At 34.2% G+C, this 13,327-nt stretch overlaps 1 protein-coding gene across 1 annotated transcript in view; it reads left to right on the forward strand.

Moving 5' to 3' along the window:
- The first annotated feature begins 1,057 nt into the window (after positions 1-1,057).
- ENTHD1 (ENTH domain containing 1) overlaps positions 1,058-13,327 on the forward strand; it is a 93,794-nt gene continuing 81,524 nt past the window's right edge. The window contains exon 1 of the mRNA XM_010983551.3: positions 1,058-1,406. Coding sequence (XP_010981853.1) covers positions 1,058-1,406 — 349 coding nt within the window. The remainder of the gene's footprint in view (positions 1,407-13,327) is intronic.

Here is a 13,327-nt window from a genome sequence, read left to right on the forward strand (position 1 = left end):
AGTTCCATTTAGGATGCTTCTGAAAGTTTATGTTTTCCTCAGATACATACACAGAAATTAATCAAGCCTGAGTTAGGGATTGAGAAGGTCAAGGAGGAGAAACAAAACTGAAAATAACAAACACTTTTGTTATGGATTTTAACATTTTTCTTCTGTATGTGTGCAGTTGCTCTAGTAAAATCTGATTATAGATTTTGGAGGCTTTGTTGGGTCTGGATACTCCTCAGGGCATCTTTTTCTGAAGCTGAGTAAAGAAAGTAATTGAACCTTTTCGTTGAGCTTACCAGCCTTACCAGGACTAAAATATTGGTTTAGGATAGATACCGTGAGTTAGATGTGGAGTCCACTAAGGACAGTTACTTGTCTTAATAGTTGATGACCCTCCTTCTTCTCTTTTAAACGAACAAGAAAACAGATCATATTTAGATCTGATTCTAATGACTTGTAAGTGCTGAAATGAATACAATCATAGGGGCAGCTGATGATTCTAGGACTCAGTTTTCACCATCTTAATTACTCTCAGGACATAACAATTTTATCCATGACAGCAAATCTTAAGCAAGAGATGTCACAGTGCAAGTCCCATTTTCTTAAACTAATTTATCCACTGTTCATGTAATGCTCTATAATTATTTTATTTCTGGCCAAAGGGGTTCAATGAAACTTTCAATGGAAACTTTTAGGTCCAGAAAGACCACCTGTATTTCTTTAAATAACATAGGCCAATCCCTTATAAGAGATTTCCCTATATCGATCCTAGGAACATTTATATGGTACCCTCAATTCTGGCGTAAGTGAGGGGCTGATTTAGAAACTATAGCTAGATTTTTTGAGACTGAATTGACCTTCTATAGACATTTAAGAAAAAATGAACATGTATTTTTTTCTGCTTTCCTTTGCAGGAAATTGATACCTTGTCAAGACGGAGATTGCTCATTTGTATTTGGGAGCAGCAGAACTGGGGACCAACTACTTCTCAAGGGTTTTATAAACCAGTCACATAAACTCCTGTTCCATTGCTCTCGTCTTCCATCTCACCTTCAAATTTGTCTTACCTATGGCTTTCAGGAGGCAAGTGAAAAACTTTGTGAAAAATTACTCAGATGCTGAAATAAAAGTCAGGGAAGCAACTTCTAATGACCCTTGGGGTCCTTCTAGTTCTCTGATGTTAGATATCAGTGACCTGACTTTCAACACGATTTCTCTCTCAGAGATTATGAATATGCTCTGGCAGAGACTCAGCGACCATGGGAAGAACTGGCGACATGTGTATAAGTCCCTCACCCTCATGGATTATCTCATCAAGAATGGATCAAAGAAAGTCATTCAGCATTGCAGAGAGGGGTTCTGTAACCTTCAAACGCTAAAAGATTTTCAACACATAGATGAAGCTGGAAAAGATCAAGGTACCTGTTGAAGAAGTTTATACAGTGTGCCAATAAAGATTAAAGGTTTGGGAGGGGATCATTTTAAAGCAGGAGCTGTGGAGTTGTTCTTAACAATACTACCTCCCTTTCCTCTGGGACCAGTTGTTTCCAGTTTAATCCTTTGTGTTGACTCTTGAGTGCCTCAGAGAATAGTGTTTTGTTTTTTTTTTCAAAAGGATGTGTACAACTGCCACACTTAGGTTCCTGATAAAATAATACCTCATAGAAAATGAACATGTAAGAGGTCACATGGTATTTGTCTTTCTCTGACTTGTTTTGCTTAGCATAATGCCCTCAAGGTCCAACCATGTTATCACTCAAGGCAAGATTTTATTCTTTTGGACCTTGAGGGCATTAAGCTAAACAGAGTAAGTCAGAGAAAGACAAATACTGTATTCTGTCTCTTACATGTGGATTTTATAAAAAGCTCAGATACAGAGAGCAGATTAGTGGTTGCCAAAGATGGGGAATGAGGTGGGGAGAAATGGATGAACTGTTGTTGTTTTTTTTTTTAGTTTAAATAAATTGAATTGAAAAATAAAATGAAAAAGAAAGTACACCAGAAAAGTTAGAAAGTTGGACTTGAGGTCCTGCTTAATTTAAATATGACAAAATAGTAATGAATTCTTTTCCATGAACAAATTTCATGATTGAAGTCAAGGAACTATGTCCTTGGGGTAAATATGTTATCTTGGGGAGCTAATCCAACCTTTTACCCCCTAGGACCATTTTGTAAAGATCATAAAGATATCTCTTATGTGAGTTAAAAGCTCAGAGTCTGTCATCAAATTGGGTTGTCATTCAGCCTGACTCCACTACTGACTAGCTGTGTATCCTTAGGCAATTTGCTAAATTACCTGATGCCTCAGTTTAGCTCTTTGTAAATTGGGATGATAACAGTATGTATCTCAGGATGCTTGTGAGAAGTAAAAATATGCTGGTTTGCCTGTTTCTTCCAATAAGATGTCAGCTTCATGAGGGCAGGACTTTGTCTACCTTGCTCATTGCTGGGTCTTGGTAGAAGAGGAGCTGTCAGTATTTGTTGAGTGACAGAATAAATGAAAGAAACAATGAATAAATACACAAAATGATCTAAATTTTGTTTAAAAATTTATGTTTATGTATATAACATTATATAAGCATTTACCAAGTGGTACTGGTAGGATTAGAGGTGATTTTTTATTTTGTTTTATATAAGCTTGTATATTTTAAAACATCTTATTTTATAATTAGACCAAATAAAACCGACATGGCAATGTGAAAAAAAGAACAAAGTGAATAAAATAGGAGGCATGGCAATTTGACATAATAATGTCACTGTAATTCATAATTATAATTAGACTGGAATTTAGTCATTAATGTAAGAAAGTGTTTCCAAAGACTATGGAATCTTCAAAAACTATTGATGGAAGTAGTTTTATGAATACAAAAATTTAGGTCATAAAGTAAGTTTATCGGGGGTGGAAGAGGAGGTGAAGTCAGGGAACAGTATATTGGATACTGAACTGAGATGATTCAGTGGTGCCAGATATTCTACAATGGTAAAAGAATCAGCACTTCCTCCCCATCTAATGTAAAGTTATAATTTGTATTTAAAGTGAATAGTCTTATGAATCATGAGAAGAGGATAAAATTCAGTGCAGTGTCTGTGTTAAGTATTCATTTTAAAAATAGACTCTTTTTTTAGAGCAGTTTTAGGTTTACAGAAAAATTATGCAGAAAGTACAGAGTTCCCACATACCCTTCCCCACCCACGCATGGTTTCTCCTGTTAACATCTTGCATTAGTGTGGTACATTTGTTACAATTAAACCAATATTGGTATCAGTATTAACTGAAGTCCTTAGTTTACATAAGGGTTCACTCTTTGTGTTCTGCAGTTCTATGGGTTTTGAAAAATGCACGGTCATGTGTCTACAATTCCAGTATCATGCGGAATAGTTTTACTGCCTTGAAGATGCCCTGTGCTCCCCCATCCATCCTTTCTCCCCTGCCGTAAACCCTTGAGCTTGGCAACCACTGATTTTTTATTGCTTCTATTGTTTTGTCTTTTCCAGACTGTCATATAAATGGAATCATTCGGATGTAGCTTTTCCAGAATGGTTTCTTTCACTTAGCAATATGCATTTAAGATTCTTCCGTGTCTTTTTATAGCTTGAGAGCTCATTTCTTTCTCTCCTTCATTAAAAAAAAAAAAAAACGGCTTTATTGAGATGTAATTCATATGCCATACAATTACCCATTTAAAGTACACAATCCTATGGGTATTGGTATATTATTAATTTTTAAAATTATGATAAAATGTATATAACATAAACTTTGCCGTTTTAAGTGTACAATTCAGTGGCATTAATTACATTCATAATGTTGCACAACCATCACCACTATTTCCAAAATGTTTTCATCACCTCAAACAGATACTTTGTAGCCATTAAGCAGTAACTCCCCTGCTAACCTCTAATCTTTCTGTCTCTGTAAATTTGTCTATTTTGGATATGTGTAAGTGGAATCATACAGTATTGTCCTTTTCTGTCTGGCTGATTTCACTTACCTTAATGTTCTTCTGATTTACCCATGTTACAGGATGTATCAGAACTTCATTTCTTTTCTAGTTGAATAATATTCCATTGTATGTACATACCACTTTTTTCTTTTTTATCTATTCATCTGTTGATGGTTTCTTGGGTTGTTTTCACCTTATGACTATTGTGAATAATTCTGCGGTAAACATTAGTGTACAGGTATCAGTTCAAGTCCCTGCTTTCAGTTCCTTTGGGTGTATACTTAGGAGTGGAATTGCTGGATCATATGGTAAGTCATTGTTTAGCTTTTTGAAGAACCACTAAACTATTTTCCTTAGTGATCACACCACTTTACATTCCCACCAGCAATGTAAGAGGATTGCTATTTCTCTACATCCTTGCCAATGCCTGTTATTGTCCATCTTTTTCATTATAGCCATTCTACTAGATGTGAAATAGTATTGTGGTTTTAATTTACCTTTCCCTAAAAACTAATGATGTTGCTCATCTTTTCATGTCCTTGTTTGGCCATTTATATGTCTTCTTTGGAGAAATGTCTGTTCAAATCCTTTGTCCAGTTTTAACTGGGTTTTTTGTTTGTTTGTTTGTTTTTGTTTTTGTTGAGTTTTAAGAGTTCTTTATAAATTCTGGATACAAGACCCTTATCAGATAGGTGATTGCAGATATCTTCTTCCATTCTGTATTGATTGTCTTTTTATTTTCTTGATTAAATTTTGATGAAGTCCAGTTTATCCATTTTTCCTTTGGTTGCTTGTGCTTTAGGTGTCATATGTAAGAACTCATTGCCTAGTCACAAAGATTTATACCTGTGTTTTCTTCTAAGAGTTTTATAGTTTTAGCCCTTATATTTATCTTGGGTTCATTTTCAATTAATTTTTATATACGGTATAAGGTAGAGGTCCAAACTCATTCTTTTGCATGAGGATGTCCATTTGTTCCACTGCTATCTGTTGAAAGGCTGTTCTTTCTCCATTGAATTATATTGGCACCCTTACAGAAATCAGTCAACCATAAATGTATGGGTTTATTTCTGCACTTTTAATTCTGTTCCATTTATCTATATGTCTATTCTTATGCCTGTGCCATACTATTTTGATTACTCTAGCTTTGTAGTAAGTTTTGAAATAAGGGAATGTGACTTTATTTCCAAATGCAACTTTGTTCTTATCAGCATTGTTTTGGCTGTTCTGAGTCCCTTGAATTTCCATATCAAGTTTAGCATTAGCTTGTCAATTTCTGCAAAAAAGACAGCTAGAATTTTGTTTGATCGCATTGAATCTATAGATCAATTTTAGGAATATTGCCATCTAAATAATGTCAGTTCCTCAAATCCTTGAACGTAAGATGTCTTTCCTTTTATTTAGGTCTTCTTTCATTTCTTTCATAAGCGTTTTGTAGTATTTATTGTACAAGTCTTACATTTCTTTTGTTAAATATATTCCTAAATATTTTATTCTTTTTGGTGCTACTATAAATGAAATTACTTTCTTAATTTATTTTCAGATTATTCATTGCTAATGTATAGAAATTCAACTGGTCAACTGATTTTTGTATATTGATCTTGTATTCTACTACTTTGCTGTAATAATAATTAGCTGTGATAGGATTTTTTGTTTTTGTTTTTTGATGGATTCCTTAGGATTTCCTACATACAAGATTATGTCATCTGCAAATAGAGATAATTTTACTTCTTCCTTTCCAGTCTGGGTGTCTCTTATTATTTCTTCTTGCTTAATTGCCCTGGCTAGAACCTCCTCTACTGTGTTGACTAAAAGTGGTGAGAACAGGCTTCCTTGTCTTGTTCCTGATCTTAAGAGCTTTCAGTCTTTGACCATTAAGTATGATGTTAAGTATGGGTTTTTCATAGATACTTTTTATCAGGTTGACCAAGTTCTCCTCTATTTCTAGTTTGTTGAGTATTTTTATCAGGAAAGGGTGTTGACTTATGTCAGTTGCCTTTTCTGCATCTGTTGGTGATTATGTGTTTTTCTCCCTTCATTCTATTAATATGGCGTATTACAGTGATTTTCATAAGTGAACCAACTTTGCATTCTTAGCATAAATCCCACTCAGTCATGGTGTATATCTGCTCTTTTTTTAAGTGTTTATTTTAGGTCAGGTTTGAGGCTTAATGATGAAATTGGAGAATATCTTTTGGGTTTTGATCATGTTATATGTCATAATCCAGAAATTTTAAAGGCATCAACTTCCATTAGGATTAAATCTATTATTAAAATTAAAATTAAATACTGATTAAAATGTTGCATGCCCAAGAGTTAAGTTTTTAAAAGGCATAATTTTTTGGATAATAGTGAATGGAATATAATCATTTATGTACTTTACAAAACAGCTATTTTATCACTGTCCTTAGCACTGTGATAATTTTTTTTTTACGTGGAAAGAGAGGATCAGCCCTGCTCTAAAGAGTTTATGAGCTATTTTGAGAGATAAAACAAGTAAGCATGTAATTATAAATATACTGAAAAACCTATTTATGCATTTATATTTATGCCTTCTATATGTACAAAGTATAATATATATGGATATAAATATGCTATCATAAAGGTCATAAAGGTTTAAATACACTATCATAAAGGTCATTCAGATTCCCTAACAGTTGAGCTTAGGATCACAGAAGTACAACTATACTATATTGGACTTCGTAAATACTCTTGATTATTTGTTAGCATGAAGAGCACACACACAAAAAATGCAAGTTAGAACTGAATGTCAACAGAAGCATAGTACAGATGACCCTTGAACAATTTGGGGTTAGGGGTGCTGACACTGCTCCCCCGTGGGCAGTGGAAAATCCACATATAACTTTGTAGTTGGCCCTCCCTGTCCCAATTCCACATCCTCAGAGTCAACAAACCACAGACTGTGTAGTACTGTAGTACACATTCATTGAAAAAAATCCATGTATAAGTGGACCTGCATAGTTCAAACCCATGTTATTCAAGGGTGAACTGTAATTATTTGTTGATTATGGAAGATACATTAGTTATTGATTGATAACATTAATACACATTAGTTATTAATAAATATTAATGAAAAATAATTCCATTTGGGGAAAATATTATTTCATCTTTATCTTTTATACATTTCTGTTTTTGTGTTTGTTTCCTGCTAAGTGTAACATATTTGAATAGTAGCTGTTGGCATAATTTAATTTATATATAAATAAGTGTGTGTGTGTGCCTGTTTTTGGATTAGGTTGTATTTTTTGTTATTAAGTATGTACTCTGGAAATTAAGCCCTTGTCAGTTGCATCATTTGCAAATATTTTCCACAATTCCATAGATTGTCTTTTTGTTCTGCTTATGATTTTTTTTTTTTTTGCTTTGCAAAAGCTTGTAAGTTTAATTAGGTCCCATTTATTTATTTTTGCTTTTATTTCTATTACTTGGGTAGACTACCTTAGGAGAACATTGCTAAGATTTATGTCAGAAAATGTTTTGCCTATGTTTTCTTCTAGGAGGTTTATAGTGTCTTGTCTTATGTTTACATCTTTAAGCCATTTTGAGTTTATTTTTGTGTATGATGTGAAGGAGTGTTCTAACTTCATTAATTTACGTGCTACTGTCCCGTTTTCCCAGTACCATTTGCTTAAGAGACTGCCTTTTCTCCATTGTATATTCTTGCCTCCTTTGTTGTAGGTTAATTGGCCATAGGTCTATTGGTTTATTTCTGGGCTTTCTATTCTGTTCCATTGATCCATATGTCTGTTTTTGGTTACATATAGCAGAATGGAACAGTTAGGAAGGGCCTGAGAACTGAACTAGCTCTGTTCACTAATCTGGGACAGGAGATGAGAAATTTATCCTTTTTTTTGCATCTATTTCAGAGTTATTTAGGTCGAAGATGGTATGAGAAATGTATAACTTATATTCTTTACTTGTGCTTTTGTGGCTTAAAAATTCTTCACTCAAGTATACCTAATATGGGCAAATAGCTGGACAGTGTTGGCATGGCTGGGCCAGTCTCTTATTTTAGGGTTAGGGCCCATTACTGGTAAGGCTCAAACTTGTTAGAAAAGGCACTATATTCCCGTAAATGATTCAGGGTCCTGAATGTCCTTGACATTCTCAGGTAGAGTGTAACATTCTCTCCTTATGTCCACAGTATCTATGTACCTCTGTCAAAGCGTACTGGTATCCCTCTCTGTATCCCTGCAAAACTTGAATTTCTTAAAGGTGAGAACAGTGTCCCTAGCGTCCCTTAATACATTGCCTGGAAGTAGGATCATTCAATAGGTATTTGAAGAGTGGGTGATTAATACCTTAATATTTTTATACTTAACCAACTTTATAGCAATTGACTTTCTTTTAGGAGTATAAGAAATATAAGTGTCAGAATTGACTCCTTTAATAACAAAATTTTCTACTTCTTTACTACAAATTACTTTTAAAAATAAATTTTTAATGCTAACAGTGCTTTTTTGAGATATAATTTGCATACTATAAAATGCATAGATCTTAAATGTAAAGTTTGATGAATGTTGATAAACGTAACCATCACCCATTCAAGATAAAGAACATTTCCATCATCTGAGAAAGTTCCTTTATTCTCCTTTCCAGTCAGTCCTCCCTCCTCCCCAGAGGTAACTACTATTCTGATTTCTCTCACCATATAGATTAGTCTCATTTGTTCTTGAAATTCATATAAATGGAAGCATACAGTATGTATTCTTTTGTTTCTGGCTCCTTTCTCTCAACATAATATTTTTGAGACTTATCCATGTTGTTGCTTCTATCAGTAGTATCATTCCTGTTTATTACCAAGTTAATATTCCATCATATGACTATGTCTTCTGTTGATGGATATTTGGATCATGTGTAGTTCTTGGCTGTTATGAACATTCTTGTGTAAGTCATTTTGTGACCATAAATATTCAGTTCTCTTGGACATGTACTCAGGAGTGGAATTTCTGAGTCATTGGGCAAGTATGTATTTAACTAAAGTTTTCTAAGATGGTTTTACTATTTTATACTCCCGCCATCAGTGTTTGAGAGTTTGTTGTTCTACATCTTTGTCAATACTTAGGTATTGTTATTTTTAACATTTAACCATTCTGATGATTATATAGTATTGTTTCAATTTGTATTTTCCTGAAAAGTTGCTGAGCACTTTTGATATGATTTTGGCACTATGCACATCTTTTGCCTATTCAAGTGTTTTGCCTATTAAAAAAAATTTTTTTTGGTCTTTTTATCATTGATTTTTAGGAGTTCTTTATCCTTTGTCAGAAATACGTACTATAGATATTTTCTCCAAGTTTGTGGTTTTTCTTTTCACTTTCCTGATGTCTTTTGATGAAGTCCAGTTTGTTTTTTTCTTTTATGGGTAATGTCTTTTGTGCCTTGTCTAAGAAACTTGCCTACTCCAAGGCCATGAAGGTGTTCCCCTATGTTTTCTTCTAGACATTTTATAGTTTTAGCTAGGTCTATGATCTAGAATTAATTTTGGGGCATATTGTGAGGTAGAGGTAAAGTTCTTTCTTTCTTATATGGTGTCTAGTTTGAGCATTTTTAGATTTTAATAATAGAGCATTTCCATGTATGGTATCTTATTTGATCCTTACAACATCTCATGAGGAACAAAGGATATGTATTATCTCTCTTACAAAGATGATGAGTTAACACTCAGACACATTAAGTTATTTAGGTAAGGTTGCACAGCTAATTAATGGATGAACATGATTCAAATGTATATATCCTAATATTATTTAGTCCTATTCTATCATTAGGCTACAGCCTCTCAATTTTTAAAGAGTTCTTAAAAATATTGTAACAAAGTTTCACTGAATTACCAGAACACACTTAATTAAAATTGTCTGAGAAATACCCAGTTGAATGTTTCATACTACAAATAATTATTCAAACAAATTATGGTATTTTTTTTTAAGAAAACTAATTCAGGTTCTCGGAAATGTGTGCATATTTATAGCTTTATGTACTATTTTATTCTCAATTAGGTAAGTCATGAAATTGCAGTTAATTTCATTTAAATGGGCCATTTTACATTTATACAATGTAAATATATATTATTACACACATACATTTAAATTAAAGGTGGAGCTTTTAAGAAGGTACATTTTAAAAGACAAACTTTCAGTGTTGTTAAAAAGTTACGTTAAGCTATTTAACTAGAAGTAGCATGCTATTAGTGACATTACTGCCATTTTAGTTCTTTACTATCATTATCGGTTATCCAACTTAGGAAATTAGATAGTACACATTTATATTGATGGCTGATTTTGTATAGGCTGCTTCTCTGTGTGTCCTTCAAAACTTGAGGATGGGCCCTTACCACTCGTCCAGTCATTGCTCACTAAATTCGTCATCTTGGAGTAAGAACTAAAAGCCTTTTAAGCCATAGTTATGAGGTACAAATTAAAATGTGAAAGGTAAATACTCTGGAAGATTTAATACATTTATTTATATTTATGTTAGCTTAAAAATTATTAAAATCAACTTTTTTTGAGAGGGAGTTTGTCTTTTGAGCTCAGGTTCTTCTAAGAGGGGAGAAAAACCCAGGTATTTGGGCTTGGAGAAAGAAGGAGCCTGGGCAAGTAGGAGAAAAAAGGAATGACTCAGATTTTCTTTTCAAGACAACTAATGAATTGAATACAGACAAGCTACCTGGAAAGAGTAAGTTCAAGAAAAAGAAAACATTTCAATGTAAAAAAAAAATAACAACCTTAGATCTTAGTTAGCTTGTGAAGGCTCTAAAAGCCAAAAAACTAAAATTTGGAGGTGTTACGTTTCTTAAAAGTGTGCTTGGGTGTGGGATGCGTGAGGCAGACAGTTCCCAGGCTGTACGATGTAGTGGCTAAGCACTGCGGGAAGAAATCAAGTGTCACAGTGCAGTGGACTTAATTTTTTTCTACAGGTGTCAGACAGTAGTAGTCAAAATTCTCTAACCATTGAACTCCCCTGATAGGTGGTGGTGGCTTGATTAGTTACTGCAGTGTAGATGTGCTCATCTACAGAGATGGCTTACTTAACACAAGGCTACTGAGTTCATTTATAGCTTACGTGAGCAAATGTGATTTCCTGTAACAAACATTTTTATACTCTTGATCAACAAGTGGATTTCCTTAAGCAAACATATTGTAGACTTTGGGTCATCATAAGCCTGTTCTTTTATTGTTAAAAGCTTTATTACTGAGTTTAAACAAAACCTTTATACTCAGTTGAATATTTTGGATTGCCTTTTGTTCCTTTCAGCAACTATAGTCATACTAATAATCATAATAGCAAGAAGCAAATCATGAATTTATATAAATAAATGTGCTGGTCCAGCCAGCCTTCCTGCTCTTTGTTTATTGTACTCAGATAGCCAACAGAGGACAGTAACACAAAGGGGACAGTAACAGGTTAGCACTTCAGTGCTGTTTCAGCAGAATCATTCTCTGCTCAAAGTTCTCATCAAATAAAATTGATTACGTTGCATACGAAAGCCATAGAAATTAAAGTCTATATTTTGTTATTTATAGCGCTAATCTCTACTTTCTAGTTTATTAACTTATGACTATGGGAAACTTTCTTACTCACCCTAAACTTTCTTTTCTCATCAGTAAAGTAGACTTAGTTCATAAACTCTCAGGGTTGTTGTGAAGACTGGAGATAATGTCTGAAAGTCAGGCACATAGTAAGTCATTAATCAATGTTAGCTAAAAATATTAGTCACTGGCGTATTTTTACTTTCATTATTTCCTGCAGTGCATATTCAAGTTCAAATGAAGCTAAAGCTCAGTGTGAATATTCTCTAGAAGGTCCTCCTGCTGCCTTGTGGAGTCTCGCAGCTTCTGCCCATCCGCAGCACCTTGTCACCTCGTCCGTGCACGTCTGTTGCAGTGCGCATCACTCTGCTGTAATTACTTACTACATGTCGGTCCCCTCGCTGGCCTGGGGGTGTTTGGAGGGCTGAGATTACTGTATTTGTATCTCTGTGTCTTCACTTGGTTTGTGTAGGTGTCGAGTAAATGTTTGCTGACTGAGTGGCTAGTGGGCTCTTGTAGGCTCAGAGAAGGGATTGGTGGTAGCCTTCAGAGTTTCTCTTTATCCTGTAAGTTCTGGTTTTCTACTTTTTTTTCTAGGTATAATTTTATTTTCATTTCTTCTGCTTAGTGTTTGGAGATCATTTTTGGTAAGAGGATTCTATATCTTCTCTGTAAAATTCCCAGTTCTTGTCTTTCTGAATATTGCTTTTATCATGATTATTGTAATTTTCTTTTGAAACTTCTTCTAAGTGAATATTCTTCTTCTAAGAATACTGCAATCTGTCCTTTATGACTTTTGGTTAATCTTTTTAATCTTGTTGCCTCTCTGTGCTGTGTTCTGGAAAAATTCCTTAGTAGTACTCTTTAATTGTCAGTTCTCTCTTCAACTGTTAGATTCTGGAGTTTGCCTTGGCTGTTGAGGGTTTTCTCTTTTAATCCCGGTGACTATAATTTTCATTTCTAGGACTTTAAATTGGTTCTTTTCATATCCATCTGTTCTTGTTTCATTTCTGCCTGTTTTTGTTTTGTTTTATAATTTCATATTCCTTGTTGTGGCTGTAATGCCTGTGTTAATCTGTTTTAATCATATTTATTTTAAAGTCTTTGTTATTAGATTTTAAATCTGTGACAATATAGAATATTGATTTATAGAAGATTCTATAGAATCCTATAGAACGCTGATTTCTTTTGGAGTGAATTTGTTTGAATTGCTGCATTTATTGACCATTTTAAGATTTTTAAAAATCTATTTTGTAATTTTAGTTTTGGGGTTTATTTTGAGTGAGAGGTTCTTCCCCAGCTACCCATGTTCATTCTTCCCTTTATATTGATTTTTCAGTTTTCACCTCCAGTCCAGCCTTATAAAGGTAGCTCGGGAGTCCTGCCCTGTGATAATACTAGGGTGTCATCGATCCAGGCGCTGAGCCAGCAAGTGGCTTAGTTTAGTTCCAGGCCTTAAGGATGTATTGTGCCCTCTTGCTTCTAGACCCAGAGCTGCAACTAAGTTATAGCCAGTAAGCAATTAATGGCTTTTTAAATTTTTCTTTTCTTCCCAACCTTCTCTTGCAAACATGGATACCCCTAACATCAAAGAGTGAGACCAGCTCTTGTTCCCTAACACCTGAGGGACTGAACTCCTGGCCGCCAGATTAAGAGCCCGGCAGCCCTGTGACTGCAGTCCTGCTCACTGCTTTTTCATTTTCCCTATGTTTCTGGTTGTGGAGGTTTTTATTTTTTTTCTGAGAACTGACGGTATCTGTTATTGCTGTGTATTTGGAACAGAGCAGAGGGCTGCTTTGAAGCATGAACTTACTGTGCCAATTTGACTGAAGGTTTTTATGAAAATAATTT

Source organism: Camelus dromedarius, chromosome 11, assembly GCF_036321535.1.
Source record: "Camelus dromedarius isolate mCamDro1 chromosome 11, mCamDro1.pat, whole genome shotgun sequence".
Classification (NCBI taxonomy): domain Eukaryota; kingdom Metazoa; phylum Chordata; class Mammalia; order Artiodactyla; family Camelidae; genus Camelus; species Camelus dromedarius.